We start from the raw sequence: 24,996 nt of genomic DNA on the forward strand, positions 1-24,996 counted from the left end.
TATTGAGTATTTTAGTCATGAAACCCCTAAAGTATACTCTGACTTCAGTTTCAGCTTATAAATTAGATCTGCCCTTTAAGAGCCATTTGAGTTGTAGTCCCTCCAGTGCTATCTTTTGCATACCCAAATTATTGGGGGTGTTATGGTTTGGCTAACTTTCAATCATTCAGAGAAACGGGAGAAGCAGACATAGTTACTAGGATTAATGATAGCTAATAAGAGCAAACATTTACTGCCTGCCAAACACTATACTAAGTACTTAATGCTTAACATTATCTTATTTAATCCTCACATCATTTCAATGATCCAGGTATTGCTATTTCCATTTTATAGAAAAGGAAAATGAAACTGTCAGACTGAATAACTTGTTCCAGATTAGACAACTAGTAAACAGCAGAATCAAGGTTCAAATCTAGGACTGATTCTAGAGTTTGCACTTTTATCCACTACTCTGGACAAGAATTTTTAACTATATTAATATTCTGATTTAAACTAATTGAAACCAACACTAGTGTTAGCAATTTCCTGTTGACAGATCAGTTAAAAATGTTTCGATGAATATAGAATACTAAACCAAACAGAGAACTAGGCCTTTTCTTGCTGTTTTAAGTAGTTCAGAAAAGCCTTAGTGTAGTATATTTGTGTGACTAGCAGGTCTCAGAAACAAATGCATTCAGTAAGCGCATTTGATGCTTTTCATCTTGTCTTCTCTCCTGTGAGAGTTCCTGGGGAGATCTTAATGATGCTAGTTGACATGGATCAAAGACAGACAAAACATAAGGGAGAAACTGCTGGAATGAGGCTGGCTGATGGAATAGAAACTCCCTGAAGAATTCACTCCTGAATGATTCAAAAGCATCAGCCTAGCCTGTAAAGTTTGAAGTTGAATATTTGCGAGGAAGGTACCTTCCTACTTGTTGATAAGGCAGAGAGAAAGGTTTAACTTGTCAGAGAAATTGATGCTTCCTGCCATATTATATTGAAATAGGAACCAGCTGGTTACCCACTCTTTTTTGTTTTCCTTCTCAGCAACATAGGTTTAGGCTGAACTTATGTTCATATGGCTGTGCAAATCTCTGTGAGTGTGAATATGAATCTATCTCTTCAAGTAGACTGTAAAGGTTTCTTAGGTTATTTCTCTTCTTTCTAGAACCTAAGTGTGGCTTTGCTCCTCACTGATAATACATTTGTTAATGCTATAGTTTCCAATCTAAAGGCAAATAAAAAGTGAAAAAGGGCCAGTGCAGTGACTCACTCCTGTAATCCCCGCACTTTGGGAGGCCAAAGCGGGCAGATCACCTGAGGTCAGGAGTTCGAGATTAGCCTGGCCAACATGGCGAAACCCCGTTTCTACTAAAAATACGAAAATTAGCCGGTTGTGATGGCAGGTGCCTGTAATCCCAGCTACTGGGATGCTGAGGCAGCAGAATGGCTTGAACCCGGGATGGGGAGGTTGCAGCGAGCCGAGATCGTGCCATTCATTGCACTCCAGCCAGGGCGACAAGAGCAAAACTCCGTTACACACACACACACACACACACACACAAATGTGAAAGGTAGGAAGGCTGTTGTTCACTTGCTGTTTTAGGGATTTTGCTCACCTACAGTTCAAAGTTATTAAGAAGCTGAAAATAAAGTACCTGGATATGTGTGGAAAAACTTGCAGCTAAAAGGTGAGATGAACTAGGCCTAGAAGGTCGGATTGATGTGAAATTAAAAGGGCAACGAAAGCCAGAACTTAGTTTTTTAAAAAGCTAAAACGCTAAACACAATTCTACTTGTTAAAATACAAAACCTGGGCTGGGCGCGGTGGCTCACGCCTGTAATCCCAGCACTTTGGGAGGCTGAGGCGGGTGGATCACGAGGTCAAGAGATCGAGACCATCCTGGTCAACATGGTGAAACACCATCTCTACTAAAAATACAAAAAATTAGCTGGGCATGGTGGTGCGTGCCTGTAATCTCAGCTACTTGGGAGGCTGAGGCGGGAGAATTGCTTGAACCCAGGAAGCGGAGGTTGCGGTGAGCCGAGATCGCGCCATTGCGCTCCAGTCTGGGTAACAAGAGCGAAACTCCGTCTCGAAACAAACAAACAAAAAACCTGGAATCATTTCAGTTTTTTCTGCAAAACGAATTGGAGAGAGTAGGGTTGAACCACGCATGCTCTTTCAGGCCTTTCAGCGCGGACATCCTGGGATTATTACACCAGGTTCAAGATACCAGCTTGCGGAAAGAGCTGCTAAACTTGATGACATACTCTGCACGATATTCGACCGCTATCTTTCTCTTCACCAGCTCTTTTAAGGCTGCACATATATCCAATTCATGTGAGAGTCCTTACAACTTAGTACAACGTCGGGCCCCGAGGAGGCGCCCAATAAATGTTGGCACTGCAGGGCCAGATCCCGAGTTCCAGTTCAGAACCCAGTAGAGGTCAGGCTCCCTCCCTGCTTCCCGCCCCATACCTCACCCACTCACTCCCCTCAGTATCAAGTCTAAACTGGGGCCTGCGGAGTGATTGGCCGCGCTGGGTCTCACTGCGGAGGAACTTGGCTTGCTCCAATTATCTGTGACAGACATCTGCAGACAGCGCCCTTAACAGAATTAGGGTCAGGCTGGTACCAAACCCCCACGAAAGCCAGGCATTGCCTCAAAGTAGACGCAAACCGTTAAATCTTCCAGGAATCCGAAGGATCAAAGAAAGCTGGAACCCTCTGGTTAGCTACGCCGTCCCCAGTAAAACTTATTCCCCTCTTCCTCCCATAGTGTCTTGTTGCCAGAGCAACTGTGGGCGTCACCAATCTGATGGCGGAAACAGAACAAAAAGAGTACACGTCTCCAGCTCATTGATAGGGCCATTGCGCAGACGCACTAACTTTTCCGAGTTGTAGTTCGTTCTGTTGATGCAGTCTGCGTCTGCGCATTAGTTGTTACGCGCCCTGGCCTGACTAAGCGCCTGCGCAAACCGGGCACACTAGGGAGGGCGGAGCTAGGCCACGACGGTGCGCACGCGCAAACAATACATCCGGTGTGGTCGTCGGGTCTTGATCCGAGTATCTTGTGTGCAGTCATGTCGGCGTCGGTAGTGTCCGTCATTTCGCGGTTCTTAGAAGAGTACTTGAGCTCTACTCCGCAGCGTCTGAAGTTGCTGGACGCGTACCTACTGTATATACTGCTGACCGGGGCGCTGCAATTCGGTTACTGTCTCCTCGTGGGGACCTTCCCCTTCAACTCTTTTCTCTCGGGCTTCATCTCTTGTGTGGGGAGTTTCATCCTAGCGGGTAATGGTTCTATAAGTAATCGTAATAATAATGTGTTCTTTTGGTGTGCTGCTTTTGTTTTCATAGTACTCTATATGAGACCACCGCCCCTTGAAGTTATGAGAAGACCCTGCGTTGCCCTCTTTGTGGATGGGGAAATTGAGGCCCAGAAGGGTTGGATCATATGCCTAATACCAAATGGCTGCGTAGAAGTTGGACTTAAATGTATAAGCAAACCACCTTCATGCTGCTATTCCACCTGGTGATCCACTTAATACTGGTCAGGGGAAAACCCTATTCCAACTTTAATTAGGTTTAACCCAACTCTAAAACTAATAGACTTTTCAAATGAAAAACCCAACCTTGAATCATCTCTCTCATCTTGTTCTTATCATTACCAATCTCCGGTGAGATATTTCAATGAAAGTGCAAAGAATATAAATTCTGGTGCTTTTCTTGATTAATTATCCTTTGCTTGATTTTGCCTTTAGCTATTTTTTTTATTGTTGAGGAAGCTGTTATTTCACTCTCCTGAACCCAGTTTTTGTTCACATAATTCTCTTTTTTTTTTTTGAGACGGAGTCTCTCTCTGTCGCCAAGACTGGAATGCAGTGGCCTGATCTCGACTCAGCTGCAACCTCCGCCTCCCGGGTTCAAGCGATTCTCCTGCCTCAGCCTCCCGAGTAGCTGGGACTACAGGCGCCCGCCACCACTCCCGGCTAATTTTTTGTATTTTTAGTAGAGACAGGGTTTCACTGTGTTGGCCAGGTTGGTCTCGAACTCCTGACCTCGTGATCTGCCTGCCTCGGCCTTCCAAAGTGCTGGGATTACAGACTTGAGACACTGTGCCCAGCCTGTTCACCTAATTCTATTTTAGCCCTATTTTTCCTTTTGAATCCAGGATTTGGTAACCTTGTAGACCGCCATATTTATCGAGAACTGTCTCCATCAAGTTTTCTCAGAATCTGACTGTTCTTGCCCAAGGAGGATTCAGTGAATACTGAAAACAAGTGTGGCCTCTGTCACTGGTATCACTTGCTACTTTGAAAACATGTTATCATTCATGGTTTCTTTTCAGTGTGATCATCAGTCAGGTCATCAGTTGTATTTTCATGAGGTATTATGGTAAAAGCTTTGGGGATACATCAGGCACATGTTCTTTGTCCTCAAAGAGTTTACAGTCTAGTTGGGGTACAGACAAAATACAGCATTGGAATTGTCTGGCAGCTTGGCACAGTGGCTCATGCCTGTAATCCCAGCAGTTTTGGAGGACGAGACAGGCGGATCACTTGAGGTCAGGAGCTCGAGACCAGCCTGGCCAACATGGTGAAACCCCGTCTGTACTGGAAATACAAAAATTAGCTGGGCATGGTGGTGCACGCCTGTGATTCCACCTCCTTGGGAGGCTGAGACAGGAGAGTCACTTGAACCCAGGAGGTGGAGGGTGTGGTGAGCTGAGATTGCACCATTGCACTCCAGCCTGGGCAATAAGAGCGAAACTCCATCTCAAAAAAAAAAAAAAAAAAAAATTGTCTGGGACAGTGATGCTGTTCTTAAAGTTACAGACCTATCGAATGCTTTTTACACGTTTACATTGCTAGTTCTGATGTACCAGAAATATTTCTCAGAATTTAAAACAAACCTGAGGATCTAATGACGCGTACTAACCTGATGTGGAGTTGCAGATTAGCCTGTTGATTGGATATTTCGTCACTATCTTTGACTTTTGTCCTAGATGATCAAGATCTGGTTGTCTGTGGTGGCATCCTTGCCTTCAGGATGGGTTAACCATTATCAGACCAGATACACTACCCTCTTTGCTCTAAGTATTCTTCACCACCCACCTACCACCTTCTGCCGCAGTACTATTCGTGACTAAGTGTTTTTATTAGCCAAGCTGGAGAAGGAAGCTTGATGAGAACTTCTGATTAATTTTGTTTGATGTTTTTGTTTCCAGGTCTGGAAGAGTAGGAACAAGGCAGGGTCTGAAAGCTGATTTTAAAAAAGATGCCTTCTCCATGTAGAAGTCACCCTGCCTTCATAAGTCTCTAGGGTTAAGAATGACTTTTCATGGATGCATTGAAGAATGTGGTTTGCTGAAGGGTGGACATGGACTAGAGTTACAGATTATCAGTGTAATAAAATGAGGAGGTTTTTTGAGCAAATGACTTTTGCTTACGCAAAGACCTGTTTTTAAGCCTGTTGTGGCTGAAATGGAATTGGCTAACTAGATTCCCTTTCTCCTCTCCAGTGGAAACTAGGTGACTTGTCATTGAAGAGAAACCTAGTAAAAGGGCATATTAATAATAGGGTCAATGAGGGGGATTAGGATTTCCAAATCTATTAGATAACAGGTAATAGAGCTAGAGAAATGAAAGCAACTTCAGGAAAAGTAGGGTATGATTTACACTTCTTTTGACAGCATTGACTTTTCCTAAATCTTGCCTCTTCTGCCATTTGTTAGCTGAGATCATCAACTGGAGATTGGTTTTAATGGGAAATTTGGATGCTTTTCCTTTGTTTTGATTCTTGGCAAAGGTAACTTGTTCCTTTTATGGTGCTGGGGTTTCTAACTTTCCTGTGGGGTTTCCTGTTGGAAGAGAATGGAGGAGTCGAGTGAGCTGGAGAGAGGGAAATGTCAGAGATACTGTTGAAGGATTATGTAGTGCTGAGTGCTAGATGTTTGAATGCCAGGCCAAGGAATTTGGATTTTTTTTTTTTTTTGAGACAGAGTTCCACTTTTGTTGCCTAGGCTGGAGTGCAATGGCGTGATCTTGGGTCACCGCAACCTCTGCCTTCTGGGTTCAGGTGTCTCTCTTGCCTTAGCCTCCTGAGTAGCTGGGATTACAGGCATGTACCACCATGCCTTACTAATTTTGTATTTTTAGCAGTGGTGGGGTTTCTCCATGTTGGTCAGGCTGGTCTCGAACTCCCAACTTCAGGTGATCCACCTGCCTTGGCCTCCAGAAGTGCTGGGATTACAGGCGTGAGCCACTGCGCCCGGCCAGGAATTTGGACTTTATCCTGTAGGTAATAGTAAAGCATCTGAGAATTTTTTTTAAAGAAAGGAAGAGATTTAAAATTGGTGTTAGCATGTAGGATGAATTGGAGGGAAATGTTCTGTAATCTTCCCTATTTTTTTTTTGGCAGTCTATTCTGTTCCCTCTCCATGTGTAAGTTTAGCACGTGCTCTTTAGAAATTGACCAGTACATTTTAAACCAATTTAGAATGCTACCAAATCTTTAAAAAGCCGGTTGTTATTGGGCCTAATGGTATGAAAATGGTCTGTTTTCCTCTATTCCCTCATAGCTGAGATACCATGGTTTCAAGAAGGAACGAGAGGTAGAAAGTTGCCATTGAGAGATCTTTTTTTTGGGATCATTGGAGTATAACACATTGTCTTTAAAAAGACCTCAGAGGTAGAATATTTTTCTTAGACAGATTTCAAACATCCTCAGTAGCTGAGTGTTCATCTTGTAGTTAGGTATCTCTAGAGGAGGACATCTGTCCCTTTTTTAGAGTTATGTTCCAGTGTTGGCAACCCTTTTAGTTTCCTTTTTTGTCTGACTGAAAGCTGTGCTCATTTAAAGTGCTATTTAGGAGTCTTTAAGACTGTCCTCAAAATAAGTCTTTGGTCTTGAAACAAGTTTTTAAGTCATTTCCCAACTTTTATGTATTCTGTTTTCTAATCTGTATGAAGTGATTTTGTCTTAAAAAATAGTTTTGTTTTTCCTAGTTTACAAATTCAAAACCAGTTTGAATCTGCAAGGCAAGGAGACCTAGTCCAGAGTTTTCTATGTCATGGGAGCTATTGGGCAGTTGTGAACTTGGGCCCAGCATTTCTTTTGGAATTATCCATCAGATCTGTGGGTCCTAATATTATCTCCCATAACTGTTATCCAAGAGATTGGAAGTTTGCCACCCTTGTGCCTGATAGTCTTGTTTCTAAATATCTTTCATATCATTGCTACTTTTTCATCCTCTGTTTTAGCCTCTCAATATCTCTTATGTAGACTACTATAATCCTGGCTTTCTGGCCTCTGGTTTCCAGTCCATTTTCTATGTTTGCAGACTTGATTAGACTTGCAAATCTGGTTGTGTCACTCCCATGTACAACTTATATTTCCCAAAGTAAAATTAATAGTGTTTTCTTGACATACCAGCTCTTTCATGATCTGGCTTCCTCGCTGTCTGCAGCTTCATCTCTTGCCTCTGCCTCCTCTATACTTTATGCTCCAACAGTATTGAGCTGCTTGTCATTCTCTGAATATTCTGATGTCTCAAACTATTTGCCTTTGCTTGACTGTCTTTAAAATTCCTTCACATTTTAGACTTCTCGGCTCAAGCGCAATTTCCTTTTTGTTGTTGTTGTTGTTATTTTATTTTTTTTTTGAGACGGAGTTTCGCTCTTTTTACCCAGGCTGGAGTGCAATGGCACGATCTTGGCTCACCGCAACCTCTGCCTCCTGGGTTGAAGCAGTTCTCCTGCCTCAGCCTCCCGAGTAGCTGGGACTACAGGCGTGTGCCACCATGCCCAGCTAATTTTTGTATTTTTAGTAGAGACGGGGTTTCACCTTATTGACCAGGATGGTCTCGATCTCTTGACCTTGTGATCCACCCGCCTCGGCCTCCCAAAGTTTTGGGATTATAGGCGTGAGCCACTGTGCCTGGCCCTGTTATTGTTTTTAAAGAGAACAAAGTCTTGTTATATTGCCCAGGCTGACCTCAAACTCTTGGGCTCAAGCTGTCCTCCTGCCTCAGCCTCCTGAGTAGCTAGGACGATAGGCATACACCATATGCCTGGCTTATTGCCCTTTAGAACCCTTCCCTGACTCTCCAGCAGATTGAGGTCTTTCCCTCTATTCCTACTTCACCTTGTATGTGTGTGTGTGAGAGAGACGGCACTGTGCTGTATTTGTGTGTCTGCCTTCCCTCTGGAAGGTGGGCCCTTGAGGGCAGGGGCTGTCTTCTCATCTCTGCATCCTCAGTGCTGAATACTGTATATGTTAAACAGTTAGCAGGCATATAGTCACATCAGGAATACTGAGCAATTATATGCTAGATTCTCTGCCACGGTGCTGGGAATTCAACTCTGAAGCACACAGACATGGTTTTTACTCTCACAGTTTGTAATGTAGTGGGAAATATCGACAAGTAAATATGGATATGGCGCTGGTAGAGAATTACTGGTGAGAATGGGAACACAGTATGCACCCAACCCTGCTTAGTGGTCCTGCCGTAATACTTCTCTAACATATTCGCCTTCCCAAAATAGACTTCATAACTTAATCACTCTCCTATTTTTCCTCTTTTCCTTTATTCTTAGTTGTTTTTATTTTTTCACTAGAAACATAGAAGTAGTTAGGAATTCCTTCATCTTTTCACCAGTGAATCATAACGGATCATGTACTTCCATATCCATTCTCTCTGACTTACTTCTTATGATAGATGATGTGTCTCTTTCCTGTGAAAGTTCCATTTATAATCCCAGCACTTTGGGAGGCCGAGGCGGGTAGATCACGAGGTCAAGAGATCGAGACCATTCTGGTCAACATGGTGAAACCCTGTCTCTACTAAAAATACAAAAAATTAGCTGGGCATGGTGGCGCGTGCCTGTAATCCCAGCTACTCAGGAGGCTGAGGCAGGAGAATTGCCTGAACCTGGGAGGCAGAGGTTGCGGTGAGCTGAGATCGCGCCATTGCACTCCAGCCTGGGTAACGAGCGAAACTCCGTCTCAGAAAAAAAAAAAAAAGTTCCATTTATACGGAGGATCCAGTCTTCCCTCGCTCACTCAGAAACTCCGCTTCTGCAATTATTCCTCAATTCTGTGTCATTAATTTCTGTTTCTCTCCTGAATCATTCCCATCATACAAACATGTTCTAATATTGTTCATTAAAAAAAAACCCATTCGACCACAGATATTCTAGCTACCATCCCATTTCCTTTCCATCATTACAGAATTTCTTGAAAGAATAATGTTTCTACTTTCTCCCCTAACTATTCATTCCTTAACCTACTTTTGGTGTTGATCTGTCCTCACTACTTCACTGAAACTACTCTTGCCATTTTGCAATGTTTAGCATTTAACATAGGTGTCGGCTTTCTTCTGTGTAAAAGGAAAGTTTCTTCTTGAATGCAACACTTCCCTGCTTGTTCTGTCTCACCTCACTGGTTTTTCCTTTCTGCTGTTTGTGCTGGGCACTTCTCTGACTGAGAGCATAGTTCCAGTTACCTTCACTTTGTATTTTTTTTAAATAGGTAAATTTAAATAACACCTGTATACCTACAGCTACTGCTTTATATTTTTAGTTTTGAACTGTATCCTGAATTCCAAATTAGTAAATCCAGTTGCCAACTTGACGTCTTCACTAGATGTCTGATATGTACCTTGAACTTAACGTGTCCAAGATCAAATCTGCTCATCTATCCATCTGCCTCTTCACCAGTTAGTACATGGTGTCAATGTTGGTTGTGTTTTTAAACGAAGACATTTAAGTGTCCCAGATCCCTTGATTTCTCTTTTATCTCCCACATCTGTTTCATCAGCAAGCTCTGTCTTCTACAAAATACAGCCAGTATATCTTAATTTCTGTTCGTTTTTACTACTATTAGCCTGAACTCTTTGGCTCTTAAGTAATTCTTCTGCTTCTTTTTAACCCTGCAAACCATTATACTATTCCAATGCTCTTAGAACTGAATCCATATTGTTTTCTGAGGCTTACTATGCCCTTCAGGATTTGACCGTTGCCCCCTTCCCCTTGATCTCTTTAGTCTTGTTAATCTGTCCTTGTTGTGTTTAGAACATGTCAAAATTGTTCTTACTGTCTAGAATGCCTTCCCCTCAATTTTTGCATGGTTGGTTCCTTTCAAATATTGGTTTTAAATAGCACGCTCTTAAAGAGACCTTCTGCGATGACTGAATTAAAAAAAGCTTCCCAGTCACTCTCTATTATCAGCAAGCTCTGTCTTCTCCATCTAATAGTCCCTGGTTTACTTGTTAACTTACTGATTATATATTTCTCTCCAGAGGAGTGTAAGTTCCTTGAGAGCCAGACTGTTTTGTTTTGTGGCATATTCCTAGCACCTGAAATGATGTCATGTATGGGCGTTTATTGAATGTTTTGTGGAATAAATGGACATATAAGGGGATAGAGTAAATCAGAATTGCTGAAATGGAACAGGCTGCTTGAGGAGGTAGTAAATTTCCATCTTTGGAAGTGCCTAGGGAGAGACTGAAGGATCGTTTGTAGTGGAGCGTTTTGAACAGGCTTTCTTTGCCTTTTTTGTTTCCAATGCATCTGAGAGATGTGACACCCTTATCAGTAACACAGTCTCTGGAAAGTTGATAATTCTCCATCTGGAGATGGCTTACCAGATTCTGTAAGTGGTGAGTATACTTTGGAAAGCTTCCCATGTGATTTGTACAGCCTCCTTCAGCATGCCCACCCCCTACTACCTCTTGGGCATTGTCTGTATCAAGTGGTGTGTTGGTGTTTATGACCTCTGAGGTCCTTTCCATCTTTGTGGGACTCTGATTCATAAGTTCATTGAAATAATCTGGTTACCATGATCATGGTAATGATAACTCAATTTATTATTACCTTATCCACCTTCATGGGTAATTTTTCTTTTTTTCTCCCATATTTCCTCAAAACTCAATGCTGTATTCTCCACTGCAATAATGACAATTAATAGTTTTCTATTTCTCCAAGATTCTAACTGAAATGACAAGATAATTATGCATATTTTTGTATATAAATGATTTTACTTTTTTTATTGAGACAAGGTCTCACTTTGTTTCCCAGGCTGGAGTGCAGTGGCATGACTTTGGCTCACTGCAGCCTGCAGCCTCTCTCCTGGGCTCTAGCAATCCTCCCTTCTCAGCCTCTTGAGTAACTGGGACCATAGGTATGTGCCACCATGTGGCTAATTAAAACTTTTTTTTTTTTTTGGTAGAGACGAGATCTCCCTATCTTTGCCAGGCTGGTCTCAAACTCCTGGACTCAAGTGATCCTCCCACCTTGGTTTCATAAAATGTTGGGGTTACAGTTGTGAGTCACCGTGCCCTGGCCAAATGAAATAAGGAATGGGCTGGGTGTGGGGGCTCTGTAGTCCCTGCACTTTGGCAAGTGAAGGCAGGAGGACTGCTGGGCAACATAGGGAGACTTTGTCTTTACCAAAAAAAGAAAAAAGAAATTAGCTAGGCGTGGTGGTGCATGACTGCCATCCCATCTCCTCAGGTGGCTGAGGTGGGAAGATTGTTTGAGCCCAGGAGGTTGAGGCTGCAGACAGCCATGATTGAACCACTGCATTCCAGCTTGGGCAATGGTGTAAGACCCTGTCTCAAAAAAAAAAAAAAAAAAAGATTGGCTTTTTTAAACTTAATATATCTTAGATATGCTTGCTGTCAGTGTATAGAGAATTTACCGTATTCTTTTCAATAATTGCATGGGATTTCATTGGATGTCAGTAGTAGAGTTTAATTCCCTTGATGATGTTTAGACTGTTTTAATTTTTTTTCAACTTTACAAACATGCTTTTAGAATGTCTCTGTTCTGTAAGATAAATTCCTTTGTCAAAAGGTAAAATGATTTAAAATATTAATGGTTATTGCTAGTTGCTCTCCCAAATGGATGATGCATCTGTACTTTCTACAGCAGGGGTTTACTTGGTTACCCTGGCTTCAGTCATTGTCTTTAATATTTTGAAGGATCTGGGTACCTGAAAAGATCAATGGTGCTTCCATGGTGTTTACATGTTTAAGCATAATGAAAACTATTGCCATGGTGACTGGCTCTGGCGAACTAGTCTGATAGTTTTCTGGCCTTTGGATTAGATTTTAATTTGTAGCTTGTTCTTGGTTAATGATGGGATGATGCTAGTCTGAAGCGAGTTTAGGTTTTCTTAAGCAGTGTAATAATTTATCACAGGCATATATTTTGGAAGAGTATATTCCTGGAACTACCTTTTTTTTTTTTGGTCACGTGACTAAGAGTGTGGCAGTGGAGAGTTCTCATGAATTATATTATTTAGGTCTTCTGCCTTTTTTGAGACAAATGAGCAGCTGCTAGAACTTTGAGATGAAAGATAGTTTATTGACAACTGTGAGGTCCTCATGAATGACTGTGCTATCTTTATAAGGTCTGCTACCAATTAAATGAATGTTCTGTTGGAAAATAATTCACATTTTTAAAACTTTCTGTCATTCAGCCCAGACCCTTTGTTGTTGCCTCAAGTGCATCCGCATCTAGGTATAATTAGAAACTTTTAAGTCAGGAGATAAGAGAGTGTTGTAGGTTTTTTGGTTACATACTTTTTTTCTCTGAGAAAGCCTCTAGGTTTCAGCGTAACTCTGAGAAGTCATATTTTTTTTCCTTTAACAGTGTAAAATTTAATTGTACAACTTGATGAATTTTTAAATTTACCTATCTAACCAGTATCCAGATTGAGATATGGGGCCATTATTAGCACCATTGAAGCCTCCTTGTATTAATTCCCAGTCACCCTCTTCTTGTGAAAGATAAAAACCAGTATCTTACCAGAGATTGGTTTTACCAAGTTTTAAGCTTTTTGTACATGGAATCATACAGATGGAGTCTCTCTCTGTCGCTCCCGCTGGAGTGCAGTGTCACAATCTCGGCCCACTGCAGCCTCCACCTCCTGAGTTCAAGCAATTCTGCCTCAGTCTTCTGAGTAGCTGGGACTACAGCCCAGCTAATTTTCGTATTTTTAGTAGAGATGGGGTTTCGCAATGTTGGCCAGGCTGGTCTCGAACTCCTGACCTCAGGTGATCTGCCTGCCTTAGCCTCCCAAAGTGCTGGGATTACAGGTGTGAACCATTGCATCTGGCTGAGATCCTGCTTTCACTACTTTTGGTTATGTACCCAGAAGTGGAATTGCTGGATCATATGGTAATTCTGTTTTTATTTTTTCTGAGGAAACTCCATTACTGGTTTTCAAAGTGGCTACCCTATTTAATTTTCCCACCATTAGTGCACAAATGTTCCAATTTCCCTGCATTCTTGCCAACTCTTGTTTTTTTTTTTTTGATACTAGTCATCCTAATAGCTGTGAGGTGATATCTCATTGTAATTTTGATTTGTATTTCCCTAGTGATTAGAGATGTTGAGCATCTTTTCATATGCTTGTTGGCCATTCTTATATCTTCTTTGGGGAAATGACTGTTGAAGTCCTTTGCCCATTTTAAAATCTGGTTATTATTTTGTTGTTGTTGCATTGTAGGAGTACTTAATATATTCTGCTATTAACCCTTTATCAGATATGTGATTTGCAAATATTTTTTTCCCATTCGTAGGTTGCCTTTTCACTCTGTTGTGCCCTTTGTTGTACCTTTATTGTGTACAGAAGTTTTAAATTTGGATATAGTCCAATTTACTTTTACTTTTGTTGACTGTACTTTTGGTCTTGTATCCAATAAATCATTGCTAAATCCAGTGCCATAAAGTTTTTGCTCTGTTTTCTTCTAAGAGTTTTTTAGTTTTTGATGTTAGGTTTAGGTTTTTGATCCATTTTGAGTTAATTTTTGTAGCATATGGTATAAGGTAAGAAGTCCAGCTTCATTCTTTTGCCTGTGGATATCCAGTTTTCCCAGCGTCATTTATTGAGAAGATTGTTGGTACCTCATTCAGTGGTTTTGGCACTTTGGTTGAAAATAATTTGATTTTGTATGTGAGCGTTTTTGTGCACTTCTTAAAAAACAAAATAATTATATTCTTTTTTTTAACTATAGTAAATGTCTTTTTAAGAGAAACTTATAATGGAAAACCTGAATCATTATCCATAAGTAGAAGGTCACACTAAAAATACCATGGAGCTGGGAAGATGTGTTCACCCATGGCTGTGGTCCCAGCTGCTTGGGAGGCTGAGGTGGGAGGATCGCTTGGGTGCCAGTCTAGCCTGGGCAGCATAACAAGACCCTGTCTCCTGCTGAGTTCCCAGTGACTCTGTGTGCTGCATCCCAGAACATTCCTCATCTAATTGAGAGGGCACATTTGTTCCCCCAACACATATACTTAGGCTCTGCTTTGTGGTCTCTGTGTGGGAGCTGGGCTTTTCTGGCTTTAGCTTCCTCTGGGTGACCCACTGGGTTCCAGCTGGTTTGGCCAGCCAGTGTGTATTTTTAATGTTTTGATTGTGTTGCCCAACTTACTTGTGCAATTCATCCATTTTTGTGTGTAATAGAAGTTCTTTTTCATTGCTGTATACTATTCTATTGTTTGCATATGCCATAATTTATCCATTTTACTGTTAATAGACATTTAGATTGTGTCCAGTTTGGGGCTATCTGGGTATCATTTCTGTATATGCCTTTTGTTGTATGTGTGTATTCATTTCTGTTAGAATAGAATTGTTGGGTCCTAGGGTATGTCTATGTTCATTAGCAGTCATACTTGTTTTATACTTCCATATAATGATTTTTGTGTTTTGCTTGTACAGTTTGCCTGAGAATACAGATCAACCCACAGAACAAAGCGGACTTCCAAGGCATCTCCCCAGAGCGAGCCTTTGCTGATTTTCTCTTTGCCAGCACCATCCTGCACCTTGTTGTCATGAACTTTGTTGGCTGAATCATTCCCATTTACTTAATTGAGGAGTAGGAGACTGAAAGAATGTAAGTGATGATCATAGTCCTTGTCCTATAATGTTGATTTTAGGAAGAGAAATTGGATGGGACTGATTTTGAACATGGTTGGCAAGGCTCCCATACTGCTATCGACATTTGCAGAATTTTCCATTGGTCTTCGAAGTATGCATTAATATCATCATAATTCATCAGTGCTGCCGCTCTTGGTCATTGCCTTGTCTTCTCATTGTTCTTCAAATCATTAAGATAAGAGAAAATTAGTGTTTGTAGCTAGTATAATAATTTCTGCACCAATAACTCCATGAAAATAACTTAGAGATTTTGGAAGAGCCATAAATGGTAGGTTTTACTTTTAGATTTGTTAGTTAATTTTTTTCTGATTTTGATCTCAGATGACTTTAAATGCTGGGCCATTGTTTTCATAGCACTTAACATTTGATAGCCTCCAGTGTATGTTAAATAAATGACTGTGGACATTTGCTAATACGTGCCTTAAAGTAGAAATAAATGGGGAAATTGGGTTAACTTGGGAAAATACTTTAAAATATAAGATGGGATTCTGTTTGGTTCATTCACTATTTTCCTTTTTTTTTTGGTTAGCAGTAGAGTTCTTTCTCCCTTCTCCCAAACTCTTATAAAAAGAATCTTGGCATATAAAGCAGAAGTAGAATTGGAGTTTTTTTGATGGACAGAAATTGAAAAGCCCTCTCTGTTTGACCTTGCCCTTCATGTATGGTATGCCCTCCTCTGCATCCTTCCCTCCCAAGTAGACTTCTAAAGCTGTAATAAATATATGGGTGTTTTCCATACTGTATGTCAACACTGTTACTTTACTTTATATGTGAGAAAACAGAGGCCTAGAACAATCCATTGGCCTTTCCTGGCCACATAATTGTTTGCAATGAAGTGCCCCAGTCTAACGGTGTTCTTGGCCCAGTGCTGCTTCCAGTATCCCATGTAGCTTACTGATGAATGCATTCAGTCTTTGCCTTTGCATTGCAAAATTTAATGTTCTGGGTGGTAGAGAAAAGAGAATCTTAGGAAATCTCATCTTATTTGGGGGAAGGATATCCCAGGACAAACCTCTTCCTGTCACCACTTGGAAAGCTGTCATTTTTATACTAATCAGCAGAAATCTAGTACAAGAGTTAGAGCATCTATGTGCAAAGTGGATGCAATAATGTGACAGTGACTATACTTCATTTTCTGACATGAATTAGTCATTTACTTATAAGGTGTTACATAAATCCTTTCCTTTGATACTGCCTCAAAAACAGTTCTGTTAGTTCAGGTAAAGCATCATTTTGGTAGTGGTAAGTTGACAGAGAGGTTTATTTCAGTGAAAAGTTTAAGAACCACTTTGTTCTGTTATTTTAATACAATTTAACTCCTTGGAGACCTGATTAAGACTTGAGTTGTCCTCTTCCCTCCCTTATTCCCTCCCCTTCTATGTGCCAGCCAATGTCTTGTTGTTGGGAATATAAAGAATATTGTTGGCTGGGCACGGTGGCTCATGCCCATAATCCCAGCACTTTGGGAAGCTGAGGTGGGCAGATTGCTTGAGCTCAAGAATTTGAGACCAGCCTCGGGAACATAGCCAAGACCTTATCTCAGAAAAAAAACAAAACAAAACAAAACTGTGGCTTCTGTCTTCAAGACATGTACAGTCTAGTAGGGGAAAAGATGTAAACATAACAGTTAAAATACAGCCCAGTGAGGGCCTCACTAAAGGTGTGAACAAAGTGCTGCAAAAATCCAAAGAAGAGAGCAGCTGTACCCATCTGGGAGCAGGGACAGCAGATGAGTTATCTGACCAATGGATGACAGCTATTGCCAGTTACTAAGTAACTGTTACCAGCGGATAACCTTGAATGCAGGCAGAAGACTGACCCTCCAAGATTGACCTTATGCTTGCAAATATGAGTAATCCTTGGGTTTCCTGATAGAGCCTTCTGGAAAGGTCATAAGTCTTCTGATTGCTTACTCTAGATTTCTGAAGTTCTTTTTTTCTAGATGAGTTATGATGTGTACATAGCAAAGGGACAGAGCAAACATTTCAAGGATGTTTTCTAGGCTCAGGGAGATACCAAATCATGGAAAATTATTTCTTAGGGCTGTCATGATTGGAGGAGGACTCTACTGCAGAGAGCTTAGTATTTCAAAATTATGACGAAAGTAGAGACAAAAAAGCAGTCTCAGCAGAAACTGTGTACTGCAGACCATATTAACAACCTAGGACCACCTGTTCAGCTGAGAATTATGGGCCCAAGGCATAGCAAAATCTTCAATCCCAGATTGCAGTGTTAAATCATTCTATGGAGAGTATGCTCATAGAAAAATCCTTCTCTGTGGGGGATTGTCCAGATTGTTTTTCATAGGGAGCCTTCATTTGACATACACTACAGTGTCCTGCTCTCAGTTTTTAAAAATATACATTTATATTTGCTCCTTTTATGTGCTTCTAACTCAGCTATATGTGCAGTGTGCCACAGCACTTTAAAAATAGTTCCAAGTAAATTCTCAATATTTATTCCAGCTCAGAAGGTAGAACAAAGCAGATTGAACATCTTCATATTTTCCAACTAAGTTGAGAATTTGATATTAAAAAAATAAACATCTATAATGTAGCTGATCTTATGTGAATTTGAGGGTGACATTTAAAACCAGTAACTACTCTGAAAAAGGCAGATCAAAAGAAAATGGCATTAGGTTAAAAAAATTAATAAATGCAGGGGAAGTAAGGAAGTTAACAGATAATGAGTGCTCAGTGTGTGCTATGCTTTAAGTACTTCTCATTCTGTATCATTTTATTTTCAAAATAATTTCACGAGGATAGGCTTGCTGTTCTCATTTACAGATGAGGAACTGAAGTTGAGAGAGCCTTGCTAGAAATCTTATAACTAATAAGTCTGACAATCCAGTTTGACTTAAAAAGAAAATCCTATTTTTATACCCTCTTTTTTCTCAAAGTTGTTTATAGTATTTGTCAATTGTAGAGTTAAATACTTGCATTCAAAAAGGTACCACAGGTGTTTTATCACTGCCTCACCTTATTACTTTCCTTTATTTGCTTTTATTATGACAATTAAAAAAAGACAGAAAAGTACAGATAATGTAACAAACACTCCTGTATCTACCGTTTGGCATGAACAGATTTTGAAGAGATTAAACAGATTCAACTCAATTTCTTTTTGAATCTTTCTAGCCCCAGTTCCTTTCCTGTCCTTTAAGACTTTTTGAACAGCCAGGACTAATGTAATACCTAGGTCTATTAATACAGCCTTTTCCAAACTTCAGACTTTGTGTCTCCTGAAAACATGTCCAAAGATGGCAGTTTAAGAAGCCCTATGATAGAACTCTATCAGTTGGCATTACTGGTCGTAGGTGGCTATCCAGGTGATCAAGAAAGACTCAGTATTTTTATACAAATGAAAATACAAAAGGGAAAATGCTTCCAGTCAGCTTCTGACCCGTAGAACACCTGAAATGATCAGTTTCTGGTGTGTAGGTGGCAGCAAATTTTTGAATGAATGCATGACAGAAGCTCAGTGGATTTCAGTATTTAAAAATTTATATACTTTAGTTTTTCCATGTTTCTTTGTGTGTGTGGTTTTTTTTTTTTTTTTTTTTTTTGAGACAGAGTCTTTCTTGCCGAGGCTTGTATGCAGTGGTGCTATCTCAGCTCACTGCAGCCCTGCCTCCTGGGTTCAAGCGATTCTCCTGCCTCAGCCTCCCTGAGTAGCTGGGACTACAGGCACTTGCCACCACGCCCGGCTTATTTTTTGTATTTTTAGTAGAGATGGGGTTTCGCCATATTGGCCAGGCTGGTCCCTTGGTCAGGCTGGTCTCTCGAACTCCTGATCTCGTGATCCGCCTGCCTCGGCCTCCCAAAGTGCTGAGATTACAGGCGTGAACCACCGCACCGGGCCTGTAAAATTCTTTTTAAAAGACTCTCAGTCCATCTCAGGTGTTCCGAAGGGTTATGAGGAAAAGAAGGACAGAACTGTATTGGATCACAGTTTGAGAATTAAAGTTCCTGATGAATTGGGCCCTGGATCAGAAGGAAGGGTGAACTGGGCCCAAAGGGACAGACCCTTGCTTGAAAATGTGCTCAACTCCCAGGGAGATAGTCGTCAAATGCCTGTGCCTTGTTAGCATTTTGTTTTTATAATGGAGACCATTCTCCCACAAGTCTTAAAAAAATCAGTGTTTGATCCTAGCTGGAATAAGGCGGGTACAGGCTTGGGCAGAACATTTTAAACTGACTGGCAGCACTGTTTACAAACATGCAATTGTGTTGGCTTTTCGAATTCAGTTAAAGTATAGTAATCTAGAAAATTACCTCTGGAGGGGGATCTTGATGTTATTCCGTAGGCTCTGCTGCCACCTAGTGGATTGTATATTTCATGTCTTGAGAGACTACTACAAAGCTTATGCTTTGTAGTTCTCTTTCTATAAGAGAAGTTGAGTTTGAGGGAAGAAGCTACTGACACCTGTGTCATAAAACCTCGCTTCTTTCTAGTCATTGGGGGGCAGCAGAGGTCCAGGTGGGTTTAGATGCTGGGTTGGGGGTTGCTTTACATTCTGGCCAGAAGTGGGCGATGTCGAGTTAGGAACAAAAGGGCACAGAACCCTGAAGTGGCCCTAGATCTTGTTGCACAGGGGAAGACCGACTGTGCACACAGACCCTCAGGGTTCCCCTTTGTTTTCTTTTTTCACCTCGTCAATTTGAGAGCTTCCTTTTTCAGTTTGTTCTACATCTTTTATTCTCAATGGTGACCTCCCACCAGCAATAAGCTTTAATTTTTTGTTGGTGGAGGGGCCCATTTAGTTTTTATTTCATTTTCTCTTTGACTTTTCTACCTTATGTTGAATTAGGTCCAGCCACCAAATAAGCTCTCCCACAGGGAGCTGTCCTAAATTTGTAGGAATCTTCACAGGTAGGCACATCATAACTTTTCATCCACTTTCTTCTCTCTCCCACTGGACTCTCAACTATGAACAGTCACCATGCCTGTTAGTTAAATGAGTGTATGAATGAATAAACCTTTTTTTGAGATGAAGTCTTGCTCTGTCACCCAGGCTAGAGTGCAGTGCTGCGATCCCAGCTCGCTGCAACTTCTGCCTCCCAGGTTCAAGCGAGTCTCCTGCCTCAGCCTCCTGAGTAACTGGGATTATAGGTGCGCATCACCATGCCCGGCTAATTTTTGCTTTTTTTTTTTATTTTTCCACATTGAATTCCTGCAGATAATTTTTGTATTTTTAGTAGCGATGCGGTTTTACCATGTTGGCCAGGATGGTCTTGATCTCTTGACCTCATGATCCTCCCACTTCGGCCTCCCAAAGTGCTGAGATTACAGGTGTCAGCCACTGTGCCTGGCCGATTAAACTGTTTTTAACTGCAAGAAAAATAATTATGTTATTAGTTACTTGGATGCTAAAACATGGAAAGTGCTATGAAAGAAAAAAAGCCTCATAGGAGAGGCTGTGGGTGGGGAAGAGCATGAGACAAGAAGTCAGAGGAGGGGCTGGGTACAGTGGCTCAGGTCTGTAATCCCAGCACTTCGGGAAGCCAAGGTGGGAGGATCGCTTAAGCCCAAGAGTTTGAGACCAGCATGGGTGACATAGCAAGACCTTGTCTCTACCAAAAATCAAGAGAATTAGCCGGTCGTGGTGGCATATGTCCATGGTCCCAGCTACTCAGAAGGCTTAGGTGGGAGGATCGCTTGAGCCTTGGAGGTCGACGCTGCAGTGAACTGTGAGCATGCTTGAGTGACAGAGTGAGACCCTGTCTCAAAAAAAAAAAAAAAAAAAAAATCAGAAGTCTTGTATTGTGGCCTTTTCTCTGTTAACTAGTTGAATGGACAAATAAACTTACCTCTGAGCCTCAGTTTCAAGATTGGCCTGGATGTTTATCAAAATCTCTTACCACTGTTAATGCCTCTCAGCATAATTCTTGATGATTCTTTTGTGTTTGAGGAGGATTATACTGTTTTTGTGGATCCTCAATTCAGCTTTGCTTTCCTTTTTTTCCCTTAATTGTTGCTTTTTATTCATATTTTCAGATTCCCATTATCCATATAGGAGGTAGAAAGTTAAATGTGATTATTTATAACAAGATGCACATATTTGTATGATACCTTTTACAAAAGTAAACATTTGTAAAATGTCTTACAGTTCCCACATTAACATGCTTGCAGGATTTACATATATTCCGCATATACTTTTACATACATCAGCTCATGTCATTCTTCCTACCTACCCTGTTATGTGGAGATAGACAAATAGTAGTATTCCCATTTTACACCTGAGGTAGTTGCACCTTGGTGAAACTTGACTTGATGTCTCCAGGCCCTGGAACTAATAAGTGACTGAGGGAGAACTGGATAACAGACATTTGGACTCTAAACCTTTATATTCTTTCTTGTTATGTTGAGGACTTTCAGATGATGACTTTATATATATCTCATGTTAGAGAGTTTTCACTAAAAATAATAAACTTAAAAAAAAATTTTTATTTTACATTTTCATCAGAGCCATCAGACTGGATGCTTTTCTTTTTTAAATGGGAAAAATTTGGGAGCAATTGATAGGAAAGGATGAAGGCAGGCTATCCCAAATGTTTCTGCATAGTTGGCCATACTTAATATGCTCCAGGAGAAATGGAGGAGAATGCAGGTCAGGAGACCTGACTTTATCTAGTGAGGGTGAACCTGGACCAGCACTGTCCAATGGAGCTTTCTGCAGTGTGGAAACATTCAGGGCCTGCACTACCCATTATGGTAACCACTAGCCACATGTGGTTATTGAACATTTGAAATGTGGCTAATGGACTGAACAATTGAATTTTTAATTTAATTTTGACTAAATTTAAATAATCACCTGTGGCTAGTGGCTGTGGTGTTTGACAGCACAGTTCTGGACAAATCTGTCAACACTATCAGGTTACAGTTTTCTCATACTGTAATGAGAGGATTAGACAAGGTGATCTCTAAAACTCCTTTCGTATTTTAGAAATGTACAGTCTGTGCCTTCTAAAACTATAGTGATTCAAATTGGGCTGTGAACCTAGAATTTCTGCAGAATGGTTTTTGATATACATTATTATTTCTAATTTCAGTTTTAATTGGGTGACTAGGATCCAGGATGAGATGAATTTGAAGGAAAATCAGTATTTCAACATATCTGCCCAGTGCTAGTGTCTGAATAGAGATATTGCTGGAGAAGAATACAGATTCCAAATAGAAATGACCCTGGCTGGCATTTTCTTTTCTATCTATACAGAGTCATTATTTTTAACAGTTCTTTGTGTTATGCCTTGCTTTCTTTTAAGATGATTAGAACAAACTGATTAAATGGCACTGTCTTTTCTGCCCAGGTGAAATAGACTGAAGTCACGCTAACTTTTCTCAGTAGGTGTCTTCCATTTTGCATGTCTTGATATCAGGGGAGGGGATTTTATTAGTCAGTTTCCTGAAACCTTTATGCCCTGGTTAACAGTTGAAACCATTCTTCCTAACTGTTGAATAGTCAATTGTGTGAGCTAACATTTCAAAGAATCCTAGAACCTCTGCTTTTAGAATAGTGTCTGGTAAATACATCTGCTTTAAAAGAGGGGAGCAGATCTTTGTAAACAGGATTTTCTGAAAACCACTATCAAAGAGATTTTCATGAGTCAATTTTTGCCTTTCATGTGGATTGGCCTCAGCATCTTAGATTTAAATGTTTTAATATCATAAAGTCTTGAGACTTTGATTTTGTACTAAACTAGGATTTCTTTTATATTTCTGAAAGTGTCAAGGCTTTGTTCACTGATAATGGCTTTATGCTCTAGTCCTCTCTCACCTTGGCCATTAGAACCTGTAATGTAGCTGGGTGCGGTGGCTCATGCCTGTAATCTCAGCACTTTGGGAAGCCAGGGAGGATGGATCACCTGAGGTCAGGAGTTCGAGACCAGCCTGACCAACACAGTGAAACCCTGTCTCTACTAAAAATCCAAAAATTAGCCAGGCGTAGTGGCACACTCCTGTAATCCTAGCTACTTGGGAGGCTGAAGCAGGAGAATCGCCTGAACCCGGGAGGCAGAGGTTGCAGTGAGCCGAGATCACACCATTGTACTCTAGCCTGGGCAACAAGAGCTAAACGCCATCTTGAAAAAAACAAAAAACAACCCAAAACTGTAATGTTATATTGGTTCATAGTCTATTGCCAGAGAGCTTTAAGAAGTTTGATGGGGTGAATAGATGAGTTTGAATAGATCTGTTTGGTTTTGTTTGGCACTATGAACACCTTTTGCTCCCTGTTACTACTTTTTCTTTTACATCTTATAATTCCACTGATTCAGGAATGTTCTGCAGTTATGTAACATTTCTCTAAATACCATTGTTAGTGAAATAAAAGCATTCTGGCTGAGAGTCTAAAATCTCTCCTTAAAGCTCTGATACCAGAATCTCTAGGTTACTTACTTGACCAAATATACCAAATAAAGTAGTGCCCTTTTACCTACTGGGGCAGCCCAGTTCTTCTGAAAGGTAGTATTTCCCAGCTTTTTTTGAGTCATGGCACACAGAGGAGATTATAGTTTTTTTTTGAGACAGAGTCTTGCTCTGTTGCTAGGCTGAAGTGCAGTGGTGCAATCTTGGCTCACTGCAACCTCCGCCTCCCGGGTTCAAGCAATTCTCCTGCCTCAGCCTCCCAACTAGCTGAGACTACAGGCATGCACCACCACGCCCAGCTAATTTTTGTATTTTTAGTAGAGGCAGGGTTTCGCCATGTTTGCCAGGATGGTCTTGATCTTTGACCTTGTGATCTGCCTGCCTCAGCCTCCCAAAGTGCTGGGATTACAGGCGTGAGCCACTGTGCCCAGCCGATTACAGTATTTTTATGGCACACTGGGAAAATCAGTTGCTTATGGCTGGAGACATTGGAGCCTCTAGGGCCAGAGATCAATTTCTGACCAGACCCCTGCTGGAGTCCAGTAGGTGGGAAGCTTGTGCTTTGAGGGACTAAAGGAAGCCTGTATCTTTTGGTGAGGGTTCCACCTCACAACTTAGAAATCTCAGGTCTATTTGGTTCTAGCAGCAATGTAGCCACTTCTGTTGGGGTTATTCTTTCTTCACCTTTTACTTGCCAAAAATAAAGTTATCTTTAAATGAAAGCTAAATTATTTTTTGTATTTTGGTCCTTTGTTGCAGCTGAGATTGGAAATTTTTCTTTATTTTCTTTCTTGAATCCTTATTCCCTACCCTACCTCCCCTCCAATGGAAATCTGTGCTTTATAAGCATTTTTGAATCAGAAAAGCTCTTTAGGCTAAACTACAACCCTCTCACCTCAAAGAAGTTGTGGGCCAGGGAAGTCAGAGTGACTTATGTGAAGTCCTGGAGCTAATTAATGGTAGAGCTGGGGTTGGAACACACTCCCAGTTCCTCGTTTTGCCTTGGTGTGCTTGAAATTCAGTTTTGAACATTAATTTGTCTGGATACTACTCCCATAAAATGTTCTGTGAAAAATACTTGCTTCTTTCTAGTTTTTCTTGTCTGGTTTAAATATTGTCCTGAGTTTAGGAACTCCATAACTGTCTTGGGGTTAGATTTTAGATTGAAGGATTTGGGGCCCTGTCTGGAGTATCATAAGACTTTTAATCTTTGTTTTTTTTCTTTTAGGTTCATTCTTTGAATTTCCTGGATAAGAGTTCTAGAGATGGCAGCTTGTTGGGCACACGGATTTTCTTCAGATTTGCACTTACTGCTGGCTCTGATTTTTATGCAGGAGAAAAACCCAGAGTTCACTCTGTAGCAGAACAACCTTGTAACACACATTTATTAATCTAACCTCTGCCTTTCATGAAATGTAACCTTTTGCCTTTGAAATTAAAGAACTCCATGCATCTCCTCCTTATGCGTCTGGCTCTTTATTGGTATCAATCCTTTTTTTCCCTTCAGTCGTCGTGCTGAACTCTTTATGAGTTGGTATCTTACAGCTGTGAACCTACCGTGTTGTTTTCATTAAGTGTATTTGAAGTTAATGGCAAAAGGCAGTGCTGACACCCTGGGAAATGGCAGTCCTTTGTCTTCTTCCTGGAGCAGGTATTCCTTTGCTAATCCTTCGATTGTTACAGGTGCTTCCATT

At 40.9% G+C, this 24,996-nt stretch overlaps 1 protein-coding gene across 1 annotated transcript; it reads left to right on the forward strand.

Annotated features, from left to right (window-relative positions):
* The first annotated feature begins 3,011 nt into the window (after window positions 1–3,011).
* On the forward strand, window positions 3,012–24,761 carry DAD1 (defender against cell death 1). Its single transcript, XM_012466538.2, has 3 exons — window positions 3,012–3,280; window positions 14,720–14,894; window positions 24,531–24,761. Exons 1-2 carry the CDS (start codon window positions 3,070–3,072, stop codon window positions 14,848–14,850), a joined length of 342 nt encoding a protein of 113 aa, XP_012321961.1. The 5' UTR covers window positions 3,012–3,069; the 3' UTR covers window positions 14,851–14,894; window positions 24,531–24,761.
* The last annotated feature ends 235 nt before the right edge of the window (window positions 24,762–24,996 follow it).

This window comes from Aotus nancymaae, unplaced genomic scaffold, assembly GCF_030222135.1.
Source record: "Aotus nancymaae isolate 86718 unplaced genomic scaffold, 86718_ANA_hifiasm-v0.15.2.pri h1tg000011l, whole genome shotgun sequence".
NCBI lineage: Eukaryota > Metazoa > Chordata > Mammalia > Primates > Aotidae > Aotus > Aotus nancymaae.